This window comes from Phoenix dactylifera, chromosome 14 (genome assembly GCF_009389715.1).
Source record: "Phoenix dactylifera cultivar Barhee BC4 chromosome 14, palm_55x_up_171113_PBpolish2nd_filt_p, whole genome shotgun sequence".
Lineage (NCBI taxonomy): Eukaryota > Viridiplantae > Streptophyta > Magnoliopsida > Arecales > Arecaceae > Phoenix > Phoenix dactylifera.
Genome location: NC_052405.1, coordinates 7,732,178 through 7,755,313, shown reverse-complemented (window position 1 = coordinate 7,755,313; position 23,136 = coordinate 7,732,178). Strand labels below are relative to the sequence as shown.

At 38.5% G+C, this 23,136-nt stretch overlaps 2 protein-coding genes across 2 annotated transcripts; both read right to left on the bottom strand.

The window, feature by feature from the left end:
- Window positions 1-1,366: 1,366 nt before the first annotated feature.
- Window positions 1,367-13,464, bottom strand: LOC103701363 (psbP domain-containing protein 2, chloroplastic). Its single transcript, XM_008783403.4, has 4 exons — window positions 12,411-13,464; window positions 12,137-12,289; window positions 2,689-2,964; window positions 1,367-1,787 (listed from the first exon to the last, which is right to left on the bottom strand). Exons 1-3 carry the CDS (start codon window positions 12,759-12,761, stop codon window positions 2,713-2,715), a joined length of 756 nt encoding a protein of 251 aa, XP_008781625.2. The 5' UTR covers window positions 12,762-13,464; the 3' UTR covers window positions 1,367-1,787; window positions 2,689-2,712.
- A 264-nt stretch (window positions 13,465-13,728) lies between these two features.
- LOC103701360 (RNA polymerase II transcriptional coactivator KIWI-like) lies at window positions 13,729-20,792 on the bottom strand. Its single transcript, XM_008783396.3, has 4 exons — window positions 20,491-20,792; window positions 20,289-20,394; window positions 14,402-14,424; window positions 13,729-14,200 (listed from the first exon to the last, which is right to left on the bottom strand). Exons 1-4 carry the CDS (start codon window positions 20,611-20,613, stop codon window positions 14,141-14,143), a joined length of 312 nt encoding a protein of 103 aa, XP_008781618.2. The 5' UTR covers window positions 20,614-20,792; the 3' UTR covers window positions 13,729-14,140.
- Between the last annotated feature and the right edge of the window lie 2,344 nt (window positions 20,793-23,136).

Genomic DNA, 23,136 nt, shown 5'->3' with positions numbered 1-23,136 from the left:
ACATGGGTTTATCTGCAAAATGTCCTAACTTTTATTCTTTTTTACATATTGACCCTATACATAATATTATATTAATTAGGGTAATATATGCCACAATTGCTATCATTCTGTCCTTTTTCACTAAGAAATTCTCTACGTAATATTATATGTATAAGAGGGTATTTGCTAAAAGTCTAACATTTCTGATTTTTTACATATTAAAGCTATGTATAATATTAATTAAGTTGTCGGATGCAAAACGGCCTTACATCTCTCATAACCATACTTAATACTCATAAAACATCTCTCATAATCAAAATTTACTGCATACTAGATTTTTGTTACCGTCCAAAATGCCTACCATTCTCCGTTATCATTATTTTCTGGCGAAACCAAACAATGACCTCAGCCGTCCTCCTCCTTCCTCGAGAACACCACCAAACCCTAACCCTAACCCTAACCCTAATCTAAGAAAGAACAAAACGCTGAATTTGAGCTGCTGGATATACGAAGCCACATACTCGGAGGTGGACATGGCGGTGATGATACAGATGAAGCACACCGCAGCCACAGATTCTCTTTCTTCGAGCTCCCCTGTCGCCGACACCGTGGACATTAACCTCGAAGTCCCATTCTATCTTAAACCTTAAAAAATATCGCTAATCCGTGTCCAATCATGCTTTTCCTCCTCCTCCGCATATGTTTTCATGAAAATCTTTTTTTTTCTCCTTGTTCCTGGACATGTCTGTGAAATAAAAATCTGATTTTTTTTTTCGGGTTCCTCCCCGTGTTTTCCCCAAGTTAATTCTCGCAGATCCTGTTTCGGTTCTTGGTTCCCTCATACAGGAAGTGAAGAAATCGGTCCGGATGGGCAGGAGATGGCTGCCAATTTCTTAAAGTTTTGATCTTTTTGTGTTACATTGTAGGATCTATTGGGCAGTTTTCCTTTTTCTTTTTTTTTTTGGCAAAGTTTCTTTTCTTTGCCTTTCTTTCGTCTCTTTTGTTTGATTTCTTGGTAGGATATATTTAATGTGCCTCAATTTGGAGTCCCAAGATCGCAGAACAGTGCTCAAGACATTTCAAACTGCTGCAAATGACTCATCCGCTAGCATCTTACTGTTTGCTGCTAATATTACTCCCTAACCTTAATTTATCATGATCACACCATAGGTTGTCCTTCCTAGTCATATTCATGTATCCTTCCTTTATCAGCCAAAGTTTTAACCAGTACAAGATGAATCTGCTGCTTTATATATTAACAGAGAATATACAAAGGAACTAATTCTGAAATGTTGCCAAAAAAAAAGAAGCAACCATGGCTTGTTAAAGCAATCACCATTGAGTGGACAGAGTAACAGCCTTTCTATGTAGAAAATGAGACCCACACTCAAGAAGAAATCTGATAACCTTATTAATAACAGAAAAGACTCTATACGATCTTTAAGTCAGATGCATATAGAATCAGGAGTTTTCTTGATCAGCCTTACAAATATTACAACCCCCATTGTTCAGAAACAATGAATTTAATACAAATTGTAAACGAAACTTAATCTACCAAAACCATCATTGAACTTATATGTTCGAGAAATTGACAGAATATATAAAAGAATTTCAAACATAAGAATGAACTTAAATCTTTGATTTGCCTGACCTCGTTGTGATAGTTTTTGCAGCTTTAAATGAACAACCAAACACCAGTTGGTTTATGTCGATTGCACCACCATGCATCTTTGTGAAATTTTGCTGGCCTCATACTTGCATTGAAAGCGACTTAAGACACAAAAGTGCTGTCCTCTTCCAGGTTTGAGCTGCATCAGGCACACTCTTAAAAGTTACTTCAGTTTCATGCAAACTGAAGTCAATTTGCTTCAATGATAGGAAAAAGTAACTGGTATAGAACCTCTGTTTGGGGGGGGGGGGGGGGGGGGGGGGGGGGGTGGAGATTTTTAGAACCCCTTTTACATTCATCATTGGTGAGGGTTATAACACGCACTGCAAACTAGAAGAATGGTGGCATAATGGCATGATGAACAACACAGAACATGACTAACAATCGATTTATTTTGCTTCCTACCGCATGATGCACGTGATTAGGCTATTTGAGCATGCGTGCATGCACACGCATTTTAGCATGTGTACTCCGATTTGGAAAGCAAAATATGTTTCGAAGAGAGGTGAAAATAACTAGGGAACTTCCAAAATATGGTTCCCATCTCTACAAAGATATGAAATGGTCTCTATTCCTATGTACTTGCATGAAACAACTCAATAGCGCAAAAAGCAATAAAAAGACAAGGTAAATCTGAGATATTTCAGCAAGGCATGTTGTTGAAAATGTTAATCTCCTGGTTTGCAGTCTCACTTTAGCATGCTTTCTTACTGTATAATCAGATCAATCTTAAGGCCACATGGTTGCAGAAATTGCAAATAATACCAAATTGACGACGTTTAGATGTGATGAAACAATAAGTATTTGAACCTGACATATAATCTGATTCTTTTTTTTTTTTTTTTGAGTAAAGGCATAGAATCTGATTCATTCATGTATTTTTTTGTTTTTTTATGTTAAATGGTAGGCCCAAATAAACCTTATGACTTTATGGTTGTGAAAATTGCAAACAAGAGGCAAGAAAGCTGTTAGATCAGGTCAGAGTGTCGACAGAACAGAAAGCCAAAACTATTTTTTTCATCACAAGATATGCAACATACCTTTTCTGATTTAAGCATTCATGTTTATGCTGTGTCAAAAGAGTGAAGAACTTGTTCCAACACCATTCTAGTTTTACCATCCAGGGGATTATCTGGACGGTCTGAGTAGGCAATATTGAGAAGATAGAGCTTTCTGGAAGCTACAAATGCAGCTGAAAATATCCTCTTCATCCCTCCCCTGGTACTATCAACTTTATACTCAAACTCATACACTGGTAAACCACTGTGACCTAATCTTTCAGCAACACTTAATACTTGTGCATCCTTGGTGCTTTCCTGCAAAACAAACAAGTTAATTAATATAACCATTGTTACAACTTATAAAGGACAAGCATGGAATAGTTTATTAATAAAAATTGCAATCATTGCTGGGACCTAACAATAGGGGAAAGTATCAGCAAACAGGTATAGTCAGTGGAACCAGCAACTTCAATCATAGAGACATAAGTTATTCCAGAAATGGAAGCATCATTTTGTAACGTCCTGTTTCTAGAAATTTACCTAATTGGAAGAAATTGCGATCCAAAGTACTGTAGACTGTGTAAAGACTCCCAATTATCTTTAGCATACAAACCCGTCAGTGAAGGGGCAGTTGAATAGAGATCCAACTGTTCATTGGCTAAGCAAATAGCAATAACCACACATTTCACCCAGTAAAAATTGTAGTTTGAAATAAAAAATAAACCTCCAATTGAAACAAGACTGAAGATCTCGAGAAATAAATAATACGATCCATTGATAACAAGATCTAGACAGACCACTTGAGTTGCCTGTCCTGATATCAAGTACCTATATAGATAGCCAGAGATGGCAATATATTTGGCATGACATAAACAATCATCCATGATATATTCATGTGAAATAAAATATTAGATCCAGATAGGTCAGGTAGAGCAAACTTGCAGCTGAAACATAACTCCTTGCAGGCTCAATCTCCAGCACCCATAAAGATGAGGTTTTGTGATGTGCTTCTGAACAAAATCGAAGTTCATTTATCCTTCTACACGCATGCAGGCCGAATTTGCTATTGTTAACATAAATATTGTTCAAAGCAGAGGCATTAAACTATAAATGAAATGAGGTCTAAAGTGTAAGCATTGAAAAAATAAGAAAGCCGTAATAAGATAGAGGGAAAAAAGGCAATATTAAGGATACAAATGCTGCAGTTGGATACCAAACTTCTAAAACAAGAACGTGGCATTGTGAACAAGAAATGTGCATGAGTTTAGAGGCAAAGATGTTGAAAAGCAATATACTTTGTCATACTGTATGGTACACATAAATATAATCATTTTAATATTTAGTATTCGACAAATAAGAGCATCGTGAAGAATTGATCAAAGATCTGGAGAGTAAAACATATTGAACATTCTATTATCCCCCTTGCTCTCTATGTCTGTATGAGAAACGGGCCAATTAGAAAAGCTCGGCAGAGACATGTTCTACTATTGCCAAATGAAGAAAGGAATGAGAATAAAGTGATATGCATAATTCCTTTCCCTCTTCCGCTTACTATATTGTTTACGAGTAATCTTATGGTATTGTTAAGAATATGGAATAGAAAAATTTAACCAAAGCTGACAGAAAAATGAAGTAAAAAATGCGTCTTGATTCATTTAAATGCAAGAACGTTGTCTCTTCTTTTTTCTCCCCTTTGGAATGGCAGACTTCGCAGTTTACTCTTTAACTAACAGTAGAAAAGAATGCCCACTTCTTTCTTGAGCACAACCAATTGAAAATAAATTTACAGGAGTTAATTTGATTCAACCACATGAATTGAGGTCTTTCTTTCTTTTAAAGTTACGAGGAAGAAAATTTGTGAATTGCCTATTATTCAAAAAGACATTTGACCATAAAGATGCTCCCACAATTATTTTTAAGCACTATATGCCAGCATTAAGCTTCAGGTTTACAACTTTAAGAGATGATTGTCAAGAATTTCATATATGCATTCGACATAGCTTTAACATGTAAAAGATGATAGTCATAAATAATAACATGCTAAGATTTAGAATCACAAATAATACCGTATTCAAGTTTAAGAGATATACCTGCGGAAGATATATTGAATACGTTCCTCAATCACCTGGAATAATAGCGGCTGGATCTTCCCTTCCTTGCTCCTCACAAAAGATAGCCGTCAATGGGGCAAGCTATCAACCATATGGAGAGGAGAGGGGGACCTAGCCTATATATAGGAAACATAGAGGAGCCTTCCCATTAAAGGCTCCAAAACCCTAATTGGGTTTCCTGGCCTACATACCAAAAGTACCACAATAAATAGGACTCAATCCTATACATCCAAGGTGCACCAAAGCCCATAAAACAAAATGATCACAAATCATATTGGGCTTAACCATAGTACCATTCTGAGCCATACGTCTAACCCGTTTTATAAAACAAAAATACGCAATCAGTGTAAGCCCATATTTTGAAATTATTCTAACATTCTCCCACTTGGGCGAACACGGATTGTCATATTAATTTAAAAACTTTGTTGTGAAAACGACTCTCGGGTTAGACTACAAAAGTGGCCACACATATAGCTCAAATGATAATCACCTTGGATACATGATCCGGTCCAACAAGAACATCAACATTGAGCATGGAAGTCGTTACACCATTTAATCGATGTAAGACCACTCCACAGCTACAAATGCTAACATCCTTATCGACATGGATCCCCATCCTCCAACCAATGTGGTAGTATGTAGTATGAAATTAGCACCAAAATGTGATCAAAGGTGTGCTAATTCATATCGCTCCTCATAAATGCTTCAAAAGAAGCCATATGTCTCAAAAGAGACTCACATCATGTCTTTATGCATTATATATCGAGATCAAAATGATATCATAATAAAAGACATATGTGCAATGCATGCTCAAACATAATTATAATTTCTGTGCACAAAATACAGAATTATAAATAGGAAGATAAATATTTTTATAATTGGAAGAGGCTGTACCCGAAGCATATGGGTTGCCTACGTACCTCGTAAAGAGGATCAAGCCAAAACGTAGTTCTTTTATATAAATAACTCCCACTAACCCAAAATATCAAAAGTTTCCACAATGCCCATATTAGCAATATGTGTCTTAAAGACTTTCGGTGCGAGTCCTTTAGTCAATGGGTCTGCAATCATTACCTCTGTATTTATATGCTCTATTTTTGTCTGCCCTTCTTTAACTTTATCTCTGACTACCAAGTACTTGATGTCTATATGCTTAGAGCCACCAGAACTCTTGTTATTCTTTGAAAAGAACACCGCTGCACTATTATCACAGTAGATGGTAATTGGTCTCGAGATGGAGTCAACAACTTTTAGTCCAGAAATAAAATTCCTTAACCAAATGGCTTGGACCGTAGCTCCATAACATGCCACAAATTCAGCCTGCATAGTAGAAGAAGCCACTAGAGTTTGCTTAACGCTTTTCCAAGAAATAGCACCACCAGCCATCATAAAAACATAACCTGAAGTTGACTTCAGATCATCTTGACATCCTGCAAAATCAGAATCTGAGTAGCCTACCACCTCAAGATGATCTGTACGCTGAAAGGTAAGCATATAACCTTCAGTCTTTTTCAAATATCTCATAACTTTCTTAGCTGCTTTCCAATGCTCATGTCCTGGATTCGATTGAAATCTACTAAGGACGCTTACTGCATAGGCTATGTCAGGTCTAGTGCAAACTTGAGCATACATCAAGCTCCCTACAGCACTTGCATAGGGTATGTTCTTCAAAGATTCTCTTTCAAGTTCATTTCTTGGACACTGGGCTTTGCTAAACTTATCCCCTTTTACTATAGGTACATCACCGGGTGCACAGTTTTGCATATTGAACCTCTCTAGGATGCGTCGTATGTATGTCTTCTGTGAAAGTCCCAACAAGCCATGGTCTCTATCACGCTGTATCTCAATTCCAAGTACAAAGGAAGCTTCTCCAAGATCTTTCATTTCAAAATTAGCAGATAACATTTTCTTTGTCTCATGAAGTAACCCTAGGTCACTGCTGGCAAGTAAAATATCATCCACATACAAAACAAGAAAAATGAATTTTCTCCCACTGATCTTGAGATAAATGCATTGGTCCACTGTATTTTCAACAAAACCAAGAGAAGTCACAACTTCATCAAATTTCAAATACCATTGTCGGGATGCTTGCTTGAGCCCATATATGGATTTGTTCAACTTACACACTAAATTTTTCTTTTCCTCTACGACAAAACCTTCAGGTTGCCTCATGTAAACTTCTTCATAGAGATCTCCATTTAAAAACGCTGTCTTAACATCCATTTGATGAAGCTCCAAATTATAGTGTGCTACAAGTGCCATGATAATTCTAAAGGAATCCTTGGATGAAACCGGTGAAAAAGTCTCATTATAGTCGATGCCCTCTCGCTGAGTGAACCCTTTGGCAACCAGTCTAGCCTTTTGTCGTTCAACATCCCCTTTTGAGTCTAACTTGGATTTGTAAACCCATTTGCAACCTATGGCCTTAACATGTGGTGGAAGTTCAACAAGTTCCCAAACTTTATTTCTCTTCATAGAAAGCATTTCATCTTCCATGGCATTCAGCCATTTATCTGAGTCAGGTCTTGTTAATGCTCCATTAAAAGAAACAGGATCAATATTATGCCCAATATTAAAATCACTCTCTAGTAAGTAGACAATATAGTCATTAGGCAAGGCAGACCTTCTTTCCCTTTGTGATCTCCTAACTTGTGGTTCAGAAAATGACTCTACTGGTGTTGGAGGAGGAACGTGAAGTTCTTCTTGATGCTCAGGTTCTTCATTAACTATTGTAATTGGCTGAGAAATAACTTTTTTTTGTACAACAGGAATCGGAACCACAACTTGATCCGGTTCAGCAAAAATTTTATTTAACACGGAGCTCTCACTATTACCAACATCATTTTCTAAAAATTTTGCTGTAATGGACTCAACAATTCTGGTGCCACGATTAGGACAATAGAACTTGTAGCCTTTTGATCTATCTGGATACCCTATGAAAAAACCAGATGTGGATTTGGGGTCTAATTTCTTTTCATAAGGATTATAAATCCTAATCTCAGCTGGGCAGCCCTAAACTTTAAAATGGGCTAAACTGGGTTTACGACCTGTCCACAATTCAAAAGGAGTTTTCTCAACAGCTTTACTAGGAACCCTGTTCAGAATGTACATGGCAGATTTCAATGCTTCACCCCATAAGAATTCTGGCAAATTTGTTCTACTCATCATACTCCTGACCATATCCTTTAGAGTCCGATTACGCCTTTCAGAAACACCATTTTGCTCAGGTGTTCCTGGCATTGTGTATTGAGGGACTATCCCACTTTGCTGTAAAAATCTTGCAAAATCACCCATGTTCTGACCAGACTCGTCATACTTACCATAGTATTCACCACCACGGTCAGATCTCACAACTTTAATACTTTTCCCACATTGTTTTTCAACTTCCATTTTAAATATCTTGAATTTTTCAAGAGCGAGGGATTTATCATTAATTAAGTAAACATAACCATAACGCGAGAAATCATCAATGAAGGTTATAAAATATTTGTTCCCACATATAGTAGAAGGTAACGGTCCACTAATATCGGTGTGAATTAGATCCAAAAGACCATCGCTTCTAGTGGATCCCTTTCTTGTAGTTTTAGTCAGCTTTCCTCTTATGCAAACTATGCAAGTGTCAAAGTCCGAAAAATTCAGAGAGGGTAGAATCTCAACTTTCATCAATCTCTCCATTCGCTCTCTTGAAATGTGCCCTAAACGCTTATGCCATAATATAGAGGATGATTCACTAATTAAAGCCCTTTTCTTTCCAACTTTAGTAACACAAGAGACTTCATCAATTGGAGCCAAAATCAATTTGTATAAACCATCACACAAAATGCCATGTCCAACCATACGAGAGTCATAAAATAGTTCAATCATTCCATTACTAAATTTAAAAGAAAATCCAGACTGATCAAGCTTTGACACAGAAATTAAATTCCGTCTCATCGTCGGTACAAAAAATATATTTTTCAAAATAAGAGAAAAACCAGACTCCAAGGATAACTTCACTGCTCCTATAAACTCAACTTTAACTTGAACTCCATTTCCAACGCATAGGTTTACTTCATTCTCACTTGGCCTCCGTCTCCTTATTAATCCCTGTAAGGAATTAGTGATATGAATACTTGCACCAGAGTCTATCCACCAAGAATTTAAAGGCACATTTATCAAATAAGACTCAAAACAAACCAAAACCAAGGAGATACCTGATGAAGTCTTCTTCTTCTCCAACCAAGCCTTAAACTTAAAGCAATCTTTCTGCCAATGACCCTTCTTTTTGCAGAATTTACATTTGTCATTCTTTTTCATAATTCCTTTAGGACCACCAGAAGTCTGCCCACCAGACCCTTTGTTCTGCTGATTGTAGTGAGGTTTGTTGCCCTTATGGAACTTGCCCTTACGATTATGAGAAGACCTCTTGTTTTGAGAAGGCTGATGGGTCAGTTGCACAGTTTCAACAGTCTCACGACGTATTCTATACTCCTCTTGGGCACACACAGCAATCAAATCATTCAAATCCCATTTGTCACGCTGGGCATTATAAGCAACTTTAAGCTGATTAAACTGGCTAGGAAGGCTATTACGAATATGATAGATAAGAAAAGGCTCTGCAATGGGAACTTTGAGGGCTTCCAATTTAGACTTATGTGCAGCATTTTCACGATGTACTCCCTAACTCCACAAACACCATCATATTTCATATTCATAAATTTATCCATTAGGTCCCCAGTCTCAGCCTTATCGGACTCAACAAATCGCTGTCCTATAGCATCCAAAAAATTCTTAGCATTGTCGTGGTCCGGTATAGCACCCATAATGGAATCAGATATGGAACGCTTGATAATCTTCAAACATAGCCTGTTAGCTCTTTCCCATTTGACATACTCAGCCTTGTATTCGATAGTGCTCTTATCTGTTGGTTTTGAAGGCTGCTCCTCCAAAGCAAAATCTAAACCCAAGAGACCCAGTGCTATTTCTATGTCTCGTTTCCATCTCACATAATTATTTCCAGTCAAGGTTTGAACGGCAGACAATTGGCTTGATAGGGAAGAGGCATTCAAGACTGCGAAAACAACATATTTTATTTAATATCATCCAAAAGTGATGCATGCAATCAATGGATGATAACATATCTATCTAATCAACTTGGGCTATTAATTAGATAGTCCGTAATCAACTTGAAAAAACATATAAGTCTAATTACGGTAAGAGCCTCGGTGCATCATTGTAGAGTCGCCTTTGGGCTAACAACACAACACGCTATAAGGTACTCTTAAAACATATCATGAAGCTAATTAACAAAATCACATCAACTTTCGAAACACCATCACCTTTGGGCAGAAGAATGATTCTAGGCTAATGCAATCTTATTAATCACTTCATGTCATTTTTCCAAATCATCATACACAATAACACCTTCGGGCAAGATATTGCATTCAATAATTTGGGAAAATGCAATGCTACCCCTTTTTTTTTTGAGAAAATCAGATAAATATCAGTGAGTGTGCCACTTTGGTGACTACCATCCACTTCAATTTCAAAATATTCTCTTAATGGGAAAATAAGGATAGTCTTTATGCCCAACAATTTTCAATCACAAAAATAATGGTTTATGTGACAAAAACATAATCATCAAACATGCTTCAAACATAATCAAAAATACATGTGATTGATTAAACAAAAATGTTAATTACAAAAGGCATATATGGCAGCAAGAGATGTCCAAAATTTAACAATTTATTAATTTAACACCTCAATAATTAACATGCATGAGGGCCTTGATTCAGATTATTCAATATTTAAATAACAATTAAATGGGTTACTAACTCTTAGCCCCAGCCCAAAATCCCATTCTGGTCCATTAGGATGCAGTGCAAATAAAATAAATATGAGCTGATTAAATAAAAAGGCCCAACTTGCAATTATAGACCTATTCAGATTGGGTTTAGTAGGCCAAAAAAAAAAAACCCCTAAATTATGCCTCCCTATTTTCCTTCTTCTTCCCAGCGCCGCCACTATTCCTGTTTTTTTTTTTTTTTGTTTGGGAAGCAGCCCGTGGCTGCTACCCATGGCAGCCCCATGGTGGCAGCCCACGGCTGCCACCCATGGCCGCCACCCACGCCGGCCACTGCGAGTGGCCGGCGATGCTCCCTGGGCCGCCGCGACGCCCCACGGCGTGCGGCCGCCCTTGGGGTGGGGGGCCGCGAAAGCCCCCGGCAGCGGCGATCTCCGCCCGTGAAGGAGGCGGGATCCCACTGTGGCCGGACTCCTTTGGGCGGTGGTTTCCGCCCACGGCGGTGGCGTGCGAGCCGCCTGAAATTCCTTCCGCCGCCGTCGCACGGCACAGAGGCGCCGGCCAGCGGCGAGGAAAGCCCCTTGCCATCCTTCATCTTCTTCTTCTTTCCCATGAAGAGGGGATTTGTAAAACGGGAAGAAGATGAAGGATGTCAATGACATGTCACGCTGGCCCCAAAGCACATCAATGCTTTGGAAGATGATAAGGAAGAAGATGACTCATGCGGTTGGAAGATGAAGCTTACGGGAAGGAAAAGGAAAAAGATGAACAGTGAAATCCTTTTCCCTTTTCTCTTTTTTTTTTTTTAATCCGAAAATCATATTTCATGCAAATCTAAAATAAAATCAAATCAAAAATTTGATCATCAATGGAAGATCCGTGTATGAAGATTTATGCAGAAAATCCATTCATCATATATCACCAATGCATAAAATCAATCCTTAAATCCAGATAAAATAATAACTGTGTATGAAGGATTATAATCCTAGCATGGATGCTCTGATACCAATTGATAGTCATAAATAATAACATGCTAAGATTTAGAATCACAAATAATACCGTATTCAAGTTTAAGAGATATACCTGCGGAAGACATATTGAATACGTTCCTCAATCACCTGGAATAATAGCGGCTGGATCTTCCCTTCCTTGCTCCTCACAAAAGATAGCCGTCAATGGGGCAAGCTATCAACCATATGGAGAGGAGAGGGGGACCTAGCCTATATATAGGAAACATAGAGGAGCCTTCCCATTAAAGGCTCCAAAACCCTAATTGGGTTTCCTGGCCTACATACTAAAAGTACCACAATAAATAGGACTCAATCCTATACATCCAAAGTGCACCAAAGCCCATAAAACAAAATGATCACAAATCATATTGGGCTTAACCATAGTACCATTCTGAGCCATACGTCTAACCCGTTTTATAAAACAAAAATATGCAATCAGTGTAAGCCCATATTTTGAAATTATTCTAACAAAAGAACATTAATTCACAGAATTATTCAACAAGCCTATTTGAAACCTAGCAGTAAAGCTTAAAGGACGAGGAAACAGCACAAAAACCATAGAAAAGCTGAGACGAAGAGAGAACCTTTCTCCTCTCAGCTTGGATGAGCTTGTCGGCCACGAACTCTGGAGTCCCAAAGTCTTTGAGAGAGGACAGGCGAACGGGGTTCACCACAACTCCAATGTTATTGCTCCCCTTCCCTTCTTCAAACAAAGCCGCAGCCCCCGCCTTCTCCACCTATTAACAACAATCCGGGTCCAACATTACGACCAGCCAAATAGAACCCAGTTCCCCCCAAAAAAATGATTTTTCTTTACCAGAGGAAAGGGGTGGAGAGTATAAGAGGAATAAAGGGAACCTTAACCCAAGAGGAAGGCTTCAGGAGGGTAAATCCCTCCCCCTGGTCCGTGTACAGCTCCAGGTGGGCGGAAACCGGCGGAGAAGCGGCTGACGGCGACGAGGCCACCAGGAACGGGAACAGCAAAAGAACCGAGCTCCTTCTACTAATTCTAGCGGCATTCTTCTCGTTATTGGTAGCTGAAGAATGGAAGAGAACGTGTTCGGGTTGGTGGATCGCTTGGCATGGAATAAGAACGCCAGCGGGCGGCAGCCGCCGATGGTGTGGTCCGAGCCGGCGGAGTGTGGGAGGCGAGGGGATCGTGGAAGCGCCGCCGCACCAGGCGGCCGTCGACGGCTCTAACCAAGCCATGGCGGTGCGACGCCCTGGCTAAACGAAGACATGACCGAGGCTACGAGTTTTTCGGGCGACGCAAGAGATAAAGTTGCCGGAACCACAAGTGCCCTTTTTCTTTAGCAAAAAAAAAGAAAAAGAAAAAAGAAAAGAGAAGAAAGATCGACTCGATTATCTCATGCTGCTGATGGAACATGTATCCGATGCTGGTGATCTAAGATAGACCGTAGGTGGAGGCCACGCGATTGAATGAGGATGATTCTTCTGGAAATAATAATAATATTTATTTCACCGAAGTGGATTTTACATAAAAAAAGAAAAATCAAATTATTTTTTCCTCTGCAAAACAATACATATTTAGGCATTTCTGGACAATCTCATGATCACTGGTACATAAATAAATAAGTACCAAATATTTAAAATATGTATATCTTGCATTCACTGGTATATAGCATTATTATCTAAGAATTTATAAATATGTATCATTTTGTAGCAAAAATTGTTCTGATTTTTTTTTTTGCAAAAATAATAATTAAGTGGGCTGTTTATACGGTATTCGTACTGCAAATAAATATTTATTTGTGTAGTTATCATTTTTGAGAAAATACATTTACCTTTTCTTTTCTTTTCAAAACCAAAACAGGAGAGATAGTAGGACTTGGTTTGCCGATAACTTGAATACATTTAACTTTTTTTTTCCACAATAAAATTAGTAATGCAAGCTGGATAAAATATTTAATCAATGCGCCCGATCCACGTGGGATGCTCTTTTTTTTTTTTTTTTTATACTCACGCTATAGGCACATAAGTAAACTCATAAGAGCCATAAAGAAGAAGATGACGAAGAAAGAAAAGAACGAAATCAAAATTCTCCTACAAAAATTCTTCTGAATGATATGCCGCGAAGGAGGCAACCGAGTCCGTTGCACTGTTCACATTACTTGTTTAGATACCACAGGATTGCATATTCTGAAGGCCCAAAGTGTTACAGCTGAGGAACCATAAATACTTGCTGATTTATGCACTGCATCGCAATAGCATATAGTAGGATTCCAGTGTGAGAAAATAATAAGCAACCGGCCCACTCAACATGTTCCAACAGTGCAGACGGCCTCAATCACTAGGATCAATGTCCCACCAAGGGAACACAAAAACATATTCTGCTACCTGCTTCATAGACTTCTAGCTCTAGGTAACTAGAAATAGGTTAATCTAAAGTATTACAAGTCTTATACGCACCAAAAGGAAGCAGTATTTGGTTAGTTAAAATAAACAGGGATAATTAAGTAGAGATGTCATACTTGGCACCTTAAGTACAAAGCGAGGTTGATCAAAACGTTATAAGAGAAAAAGTTGCATCACCAGCGGTCCAGCATCTTCTTCAAAGCTGATTCAGACTACGAATTTTCCTTTACTGCCTCATCAATTTCCTCAATATGGTCCCGCAGCACTTTCCACTTCATATGGGAGAAGAAAGGGTTAGCAGTAACCGGAAGCAGCATACAATTAGACAGGAACTGAAACTCTCAAATTAAGGATATCCCAAAACAAAAGTATGGATACGTTTCTTGGTGGAAGAAAATGATGGGGCAAAAGAAAAGGGTACAAACGTTAGCACTATAGCAAGAAAAAGGAAATGATAATAAAGAAACACATACCTGATCCAAGGGAAGCGAGATGCCTGAAAGGAAGGAAGCAGAATGTTACAATATGGAAGCACTTAAATACAAAACTTCGTTACGATTTAAGAATTAGAACATTTATCACCAGGCAAAGATCCTAAACTTGGTTGACACTCATAATCCTACATAAAATAAAATAATTTGAAAAACCTCAGAAAGACTTGAATTTTTCATCAAACCTCCTTGTTTCCAAGTTTATCCCAACTGATTCAACAAACCAAATCACTCTTTGGTTCATAACAACTTCACAATTAATTTAATACTTTTTCCATGAGTTCTCAGATAATTTTTTCCGAGGTTTATTAGATTTAGCTCTCCATCAAAAATTTCATTAGTTTTTAATTAATCTACAAAATTATTTTTTAACCTGTGACAATTTCCCTTCTTTCCCTATCTCAACCAAAATACTATCCACTGTCCCCCCCTGGGAATCAATTCTGAAACCGCACACTGTAGATATGCTCATAACTAGTTGTGATTTGAACCAGAAGATTGATGGCCAGAAACTGACAAGCTACTATTACAAAATCTAATAGCCTAATTAAATATCAAAAAATGCAATATATTTGGTATATTAGGCGAGTGCAATTTCCTGATACAAGGGTAAAGTGTGGACCCAATACTTCACACTTTCAAGCATGAAGGGTGGTAAATATGAATTGTAAGGACTTTCATGAGAAGATGATCCTAGAGTTTTTCCCCAACGAGCTCATTTGTTGTCATGCTTTCTTTGCTTCATATTAATTAAGCAGAAGAGGCTCCAATATGTGGTCAAGTTGAAAGAGGAGTTGTTCATATGTCAAGGACTCCAGCAAGAGGCCAATAGATCTTGCAAGGAAAAATATCAACAAGGGTTGTAAAGGAGCTTTTATGGAAAGCCTCCTACCAACAACCTATTCTTAGTAATTGAGCCTCCAATTCCATAAGTTATATCAGATGGACAAATGTACCACAATATACAAGAGGTTCCTTTTATCTGGTTACATGGTTGAGTACTCTGATACAATAACCATCATGGCATTTATGTATCATGCAGGGTATTACACCAAGCTCATGTGCCAGGATGATTGAGTGACCTAGTCAGTTTTGGAGATGCACTACCAGTTATATCCCTGAAATCCTAGTCAGAAGGTTGTATTATTTTTTTTCTATTTCATTATGGCAAACAGGATTTTTTGTGGATGTAGATGAAACTCCTCTTCAATTGAAGGTTGGTGAGAAGACCATAAATCAGCCTGCATAAGCTGTTCATTTGTCATTTTTATATTTTATTAAAAATAATATCACGTGAAATGATAAGACTTTACCATTCTAGGTCAAGAAACTTTTGGCTTTACCTTTTGCATTTTGTTTTACAAATCCTAAAGGCCTCAGGATGCTATTAGATAGGCCAGTTGTCCAAGTTACACAGGGAATCTGGCTGCGGTTTTGCATGGTTGTCTATATTTATTGCACCCACAGCTTGTCAAGACCTTTGATTGTATCCTTCCACTCTGCATTTTTTTCCACTCCCTTGCTTAAAATTTTGCCACATTTCTCAACTCAACCTCAACAGACCTACCCCTCCCCCACCCCCCCACGCCCCCGCACAACACACACACACACAAAAAAAAAAAATGCGCGTGCACAAAAAGAAAGAAAGAAAAGAAACCTTTCTTTTTCCTCAAGAAACAGGAGGAAGATAATGGACAATGGGTAGTAAAAAAACCTCTCCCCCAAGAATAAATTCTTCCACATTTCTACACTCCAATAGCCATAACCATGTAATGCACAAGCACGAGAGTTTAAGCTACAATTGTCCAATCTCCTACTTAATCATAACACTACTAACATGGTACTTCCACCATCTAGGCTCTACAAAGACACTAATATACCACGAGCCAGTACTCTTGATTAATGTCATTTCTTTTTTCTCTTTTTCTTTAGTTACAAAGTCTTAATTGAAGTTAAGAGCCTGTCAATATAGAAATAGATATTTAGGATGCTAAAAGTATCTTTCCAAAAGACTGAAGGAAATCTCTCTAGACTCTTGCTACATACACCCACTTAATGTTAAATCTTCTATCTTTGCAAGCATCTTCCAAGAAGTGTAAGTCACTGTCACGTTTTTGAGAACTTAACTAAATATCATGTTAAAGGTGGGTTATGCCCTTCTTTTAGTAGCCAAAAAATCTATCTAAATGATTGTTTAAATAAAAAAAGGAAAAAAGTTTAAAAGAAAAAAACTTTAAAACAAACATATTAAGCGGGAACTCACTTCTTTAGTGAAACTGCAGGAATTTGATAATATTATATAAGAAAGTATCCAAAAGGGGCAGCCTAGCATACAAGACTCCCACCATTGAGAGGTCTAGGGAGGATCAGATGTATGCAGCCTTACTCTCGCATAAGGAGATGCTATTTTCGAGTTCCAAAATCATGAACTTCATGTCACAATGGAGCAACCATACTGTTGTGCCAAGACTCACCCTCATCATATGTAAGAAAGAATGTAAAACCCAAAAAAACAATTGGAGTTCATAGCAACATGTGGACTACTAATGTTTAGAGTTTTAGCAAAAACTGAAAATGATAATAACCTTCCCTTATCAATCAAATAAGCATCTTAAGGCTAACCAGCAAAGAGGGGGGATTCTCTTTATACTACTAACCCATAGGGTCAGTAATCTTAGCTGAAACATGATAATACAAAAAGAACATCTCAAAGTTAATTAGGTAAGCTTTGAAAGAACATCAGCCCACCTCACAAAAATCTTCATTTTGGATAATCCGTCGTGTTAGCACCATCAATACAAATGAATATGATTAGGGACATTGAGTTTCAACCACATCAGAAGAACAAACATGGAAAAAATGTTTATGTAGCTTTATTTTACTTAAATCTTATGATCATCACATTACCAGAAAGATCAAAGCCCCTTAACAAGTACCTAGCAATGACACAAGAAATAGGTGAAAACAAGACTGGTACACGATAAGTACAAACCTATGATACCAATAACACATAACATAAAGAACAAGGGGAATAAGACATACAACAGTACAATAAGATCATTTATTATCATCTAGGGTAGCCACTAAAATTTACAAACTCCAGAAGTTTTGTAATTTCCTTGTACTTTGTGAAGATATGTTTACTCTCGTAGGACAGTTCATCAGATCCTTGCAACTGACACTAACTTGAAGAACATGGAATGGATTTACTTACCCAGCTCAAATTCAAATGAATCCCAAAAGTAAAGATGGTGCAACATGCCTTTCCTCTTCTATTTTTGATGATACAAAGGAAGGCCCCAAAAGGAATTGTGCACAATTAAAAGCTGCCCCTAAGGTGCCTGCATTGCAAATAGGGGAATAGGCTCCCCATCGCTATCAGTCCAAGGATAGGGCAGGGAACAAGCTATATTGGTGACCACATCAGCAAGTTAATTCCCTTCACGAAATATGTGTGTCATATGGAGGGAAGTGATGTTGGAGCAGATACGAGCTGTTGGAAGTGATGTGGGAGCAGATCTGAGCTATGTCCCAGAGGAAAGGACAATTACCTGGGGACCTGTAAGCAATCCAGCATACCACCTTCATGGCACACATGCCCTTCCAGAATCCCATCCTGAACACTAATCAATAAATGCAACAGAAATATAAGGTGCATCTGGAAGTTGCTGCTCAAGACCTGATACGTTTGTCAGGCAGTTCCATTCCCTAATAACGAGTCATTTTTCAAAGCTTAAATCCATAGCTTGACTATCCAAAAAACAACCGTGAGAGCATTGTTGGCAGATTAAGTATGAATTGCATCACCTTGACCCAAGACCATGTATAGAAAGGCACACCTCAAACCCAAAAAAAGGCACAACAAGAACCCCATTGCATGTTAATACTGTAGGACAGTAATGAAGCTAGGGACAGTACAACATAACTTGGTCATCAGCCAGCCTAGAAAGATGAGAATTCATTTAGATTTCTGAAATATTGATCACCCAAGAAGAAGCGTATTTAACCAAGGCTATAGAAGAGCATTGGGATCATAAGGGTGATCCAGAGGCTACAAATTAAATGTGAACAACTAACCAAACAGATTTTAAAAAAAGAAGGGGCATTTTCCTTTTTCAACTCATGCATGTATCACAAAGAAAGAAGGCAAAGAGTGTGATCTTACTTAAAGAATAGCAGCAAGCCTTAGAAAATCTTTATGCCCTTAAGAGTTATGACAAAGTACCTGGCCTCAAATATTTCATCCATGACTATAGGAAGTCAGGAACAATACTGCCCCTTTCATGAATGTAGATAACATAAACTAATCCGCACAGCTCCAATGGGACAAGTCTCAACTCAAAGCAAAGAATGCAAATCTCCTAATAAGCAAAAGAGAAAGGCAATCACCCTATATTCCTACCATTTATCATAGATTTGACTATCTAACTTATCATCTTTATATCATTCAAATAGAAGAGATCAAAAGGTTTAGAATCTAAATTTTCAACTACTATATATGCTCGTTCTTGTAAATACACATAAATCAGTCTTTTTTAGATGTTGAATGTCATTACATGATTGAACTGAACTGCATGGAAGAACACACCAGTCCTAGGGATGTTGGATGTCCGCTGTAGACATTCCTTGTGCCATTTAAAAAACAAATGTAGCAGTGGTAATGACCTCTTGCTTTGCTAGGATGACCATAACTTCATATCCTATCCAATATGCAAGGCCACTCTTGTCACTTGACACGCTGGACATCCTAGCAGATGATTGAACAGCATGTGTATCCACAATTTTAAGAAAGTAGGTCTGGCCATGGTCTCCTACCCCATCAATGGCAGGTTCAAAATAAAATAACTAAAATTCAGTTGTCGTTGTCATTGTTGTTGTTATAAGCAAGCATAATTTGAATGAACATCCATTGTCTATGATAACGAGAATCGGATCCTAAATTTTGCAAAATAGATTATACATTGCCATGCAAAGGTTTGGCATGATTCCTTCCCCCACCAATAGCTCGTCAATAAGAGAAGGTTGCAACCTTTACACTTTAGGACCATTATCAGACTAGCCATTTGCCTCATAACTTATGGTTCTGCTTTGATGGACTTGTGGACTGTCTAGAATCAATTCACCAAAGCCTTATGATACAAACCAATGTATACATTAAACGCATTTTCTGGGACATCTATTTTAGTATTTGTCCATCACCTTGACTTGGTTCTCTTCTACTGACATAAAGTCACTTTCCTGGCACTTGGAAAAGTTACAGCTAGTACCTTCAAGTGCTACACAAGGTAACTGTATCGGTACTTTGAAAGGGATATCCTGCAGGATATACAGACCCTATATTTACCTTCCCTATTCTTCAAATCCATTTGTTTGCCCTATTATTTAACTAGTCCCTGATGCATTATTCTTGGTCACTCCAACCATCTTGTCTTCTTCCCTAATATTAAGACAAGATCCATTCTTCAGACATCCCTGAGGCAGGAAACTAACATATCCGCAATACCTTATAGATTTAATAAATCAATGCGGTTTTAGTTATTTCTTTCACTTTTTCAGCATTTCTCTCTTTGACCTTTCCAGCATACCCGCAGAGAAGAAATCTCAAACTATAGAAACCTCAGCCTTTTCCGAACAAGAAGGCATGGACACAGTTTACCTGGTTACTTTTCCAAGTGGTGCTTATGATATTGTTAACGTTATGACATAACATTCGAACCAAGATTCTGAAACTGGAGAACCCTAACTCCCCGCTCCCAATTAAAATGTCAAAGAATGCAACAGAAACAAACAAACCTAACAAAAAACCAACAACTTTTGGCTTTGGAACGAAAAAAAAAGAATCAAATAGAGAAAAGGGGAGAGAAAATACCTTTCCTTCCAGGGAGTTGCTTCCCGTCCTTGATGTAGAACTCTCTGATGTCCACCACGACCTTCCCCTGCCAGCTCCGCACCGAAACCCTCCTGTTCTTCGATATCTAAACCTCAAATCCACCCACTTCGTCCCATAAACGCACACGCCAACCGAGAGCTGAAATAAATGGAGCTAGAATTTTAGCAAGCGAAGATCAAACCTCACAGACGACGATGCCATCGTCATCGGATTCCGCCTTGGCGAGCTTCTTTGACGGTGGCGCTCCGTCGGAGTCCCCACCGGCGGACTCCTCGTCGTTCCTCTTCTTCCCCTTCTTCCACATCGCTCCACGTTCCTCCGCCCCTTCTTTTCTAGAACTCCCTCGGGGAATAGCAAGTGAAAGCGAGAGAAATAGAAGGTTTCTCGGAGGGCCGTATAGGCGGGCTTCGCTTTTCGGAGGGCGGAGGACGGAGAGCGTGGGCCGTGGACGAACCGGTTCCACCGGTCAGAGGGGCAGAGGGACCGGGATCGAGTCGTGGACCAATCTGATTTGGGTTGGACTCGGACGTCGAGTTTTTTTTTTTCTTTAAAAAAGGACAAGAGGGGAGGAAGGAACAAGCCCACTCCCGCATAGCAGCCCCCATCCCACCAGAAGAATATTCGATGCGGACAAAAATGACCGTGTGTTGGGCACCCCGATCGGTTTTACTCGTACCCTCCTCACTCGTGGGCCCGGCTCGGTTACCCCTCTGAGCTCCGGCATGAATACCACGTGCGAGTACGTCACACCTGGCACCACCGAGGCTACTAGCAGAGCAATACGCCCTTTCAGATCCCGTGTCCGAGCAGGGAGCATCCGGTCTCCACAATTTAATCGACGCCTGTACGTTTCGAACTCGGAACTACTTGGTTGGAAGTAAGGCCACGCTCCCACTAGGCTACCACCTCAGTAGCCGGACCGTCGAGTTTTCACTTTAGCAGCGTCGCCGGACCAACATTTCCATCTACCTTTAACCGACCTCTGCTTCATGCGGCCTTGGTTATTAGCATCAGTGCATTGTTGTCTCTTAAGATGGTCAAAAAAAAAAAAAAGAAGTTCTCATTTAGCTCCATAGTATCTAAGACAGTATTCGCCTCTTGGAAGCTCTCACCGCCTAACTTTTTTAAGGTGAACTTCAATGATAGCGTTGGTACGAGAGAAAGTAGCGCAACTGTAGAGTTTGTCATCCCAGACCAGTCATAGCGGCCGGAAGCCGGCGGATATTTGATCAGTTCGTCGTGGGTGCTGAGCTCAAAGCAGCATGAGAGGGCATCATCTATGCAGGACGGGTGTTAGGTGCGGACTGCATTCTTCTTGAGAAAGGCTGTCACGGTGATGCAGCTAGTGGATTCAGGGCCGAGGGCACGCGGCTAGTGGAATGCAGCTGCTCCACGACATCTGCAGTGTTCTGAGTGAATGCGCCTCTTATCGGACTACACGCGTCTATAGGGAGGTAAACAATATTGTGGATTGGGTGGCATCTTATGCGGTCCATCACTTCGAAGATTTTATTCAAGAGAACGATGTGACTATTCCTACTCTTTTACACTATGTACTTTTTTTTTTTTTTTTATAGATCTCATGACCCACACCCACACTGGAAGTCCCTGTTGTACCCAAAAAAAAAAAAAAAAGAAGAAGCTATAATGTTTATTTTAACCAATTTAATTCAGCCTAAATAACTCTTTGGGCACGGATAAAACAACATGACGGAGGATTACTTTTGATATGTAATAAAAAAAAGCTATCTCAAAAACAAAAAGAAATCAAATATTCTTCTTAAAATTATGTAAGAAGCAAAGAGGGCCAGCCGGTTCGGAGAGGAAAAAGTGATGTTAAACTGTCCTGGGAGAAAATTGGACTCTGAAAGGATGTTTGATAGGATTATTGGGTTGACGCCCTTCTTTGTGAAGACTTGCATTAATTTGTCATCTTGTTTTTTTACTTTATCCTTAATGGTGGGGACTAATTGATGTTAAATTTTGTTTGATTACTTTTGGTTAAACTTGTATCAGATTAAATTATAATAAAGAGATTATCGCATGTACCATGTGGAACTATGTTTTTACAAAAATAGAATCCATAAGCTATACTTTTTTGGTGAAACCACACAGATCTCAAAATTATCACCTTCAAGAGAAATGAGGTACAAAATGCCTGGCTAATCTACCTTCACTAGCACAATAATATTGCTCAAGTTGCCAGATAATTTCATCATCTTTACGATCAAGATCATGCAACGTGGTATCTATTCGACTAAACTAACCAAATAACAAATCCGTCGATTCATACAAAAGCTTCGTACCTAAGCTGACAGTTTGAAATGTGATTTGAATAAATACAAAATTTTCATTAAAAGCAATATAATTTAAAGAAATCTAAATATATTTATTTTTGGCCTTGGTAGACAGACACGAGTTATATAGTGAGTATACAATCAAAACATCTCATATAATCAATAAATAATTCATTCTTTGAAAAAAAATCAAGCTGGTTGTCTATTAACAAATGGAGCAAAGTTCCAGTGTCTCATTATGGTGGATATTGACAAAAATATTTTTAACTATTATAATAATTATTTGGATGGCTTTAATAACAGTATTATAATTTTACCAAAACTGGTGCTATTATCTAAATCACTCTTACTTCACAAAAAAATATTTTCAAATGGTACATTAAAAAAAACAAAAAGAACTTGATTTTTAAAATTATTATTTTACCAAGGGAACCATAAGAATGATAAATAATAATAACCACTACTTGTGTTGAAACGGAACATTATAACACTGGTTTAGGCATTTTGAGCCATAACAGCTGTTTTTTTTT

What these genes read in the sequence shown, in the direction of transcription:
- LOC103701363 (XM_008783403.4), bottom strand. Translation starts at nt 12,761, where the DNA reads ATGGCTTGGTTAGAGCCGTCGACGGCCGCCTGGTGCGGCGGCGCTTCC. An exon ending in AGCCTTCCTCTTGGGTTAAG is followed by an intron (nt 12,290 to 12,410) that starts GTTCCCTTTATT and finishes TGTTGTTAATAG; the next exon opens with GTGGAGAAGGCGGGGGCTGC. An exon ending in TCCAAGCTGAGAGGAGAAAG is followed by an intron (nt 2,965 to 12,136) that starts GTTCTCTCTTCG and finishes TTTGTTTTGCAG; the next exon opens with GAAAGCACCAAGGATGCACA.
- LOC103701360 (XM_008783396.3), bottom strand. Translation starts at nt 20,613, where the DNA reads ATGTGGAAGAAGGGGAAGAAGAGGAACGACGAGGAGTCCGCCGGTGGG. An exon ending in GCAACTCCCTGGAAGGAAAG is followed by an intron (nt 14,425 to 20,288) that starts GTATTTTCTCTC and finishes CCTTCCTTTCAG; the next exon opens with GCATCTCGCTTCCCTTGGAT. An exon ending in TCTCGCTTCCCTTGGATCAG is followed by an intron (nt 14,201 to 14,401) that starts GTATGTGTTTCT and finishes TCCCATATGAAG; the next exon opens with TGGAAAGTGCTGCGGGACCA.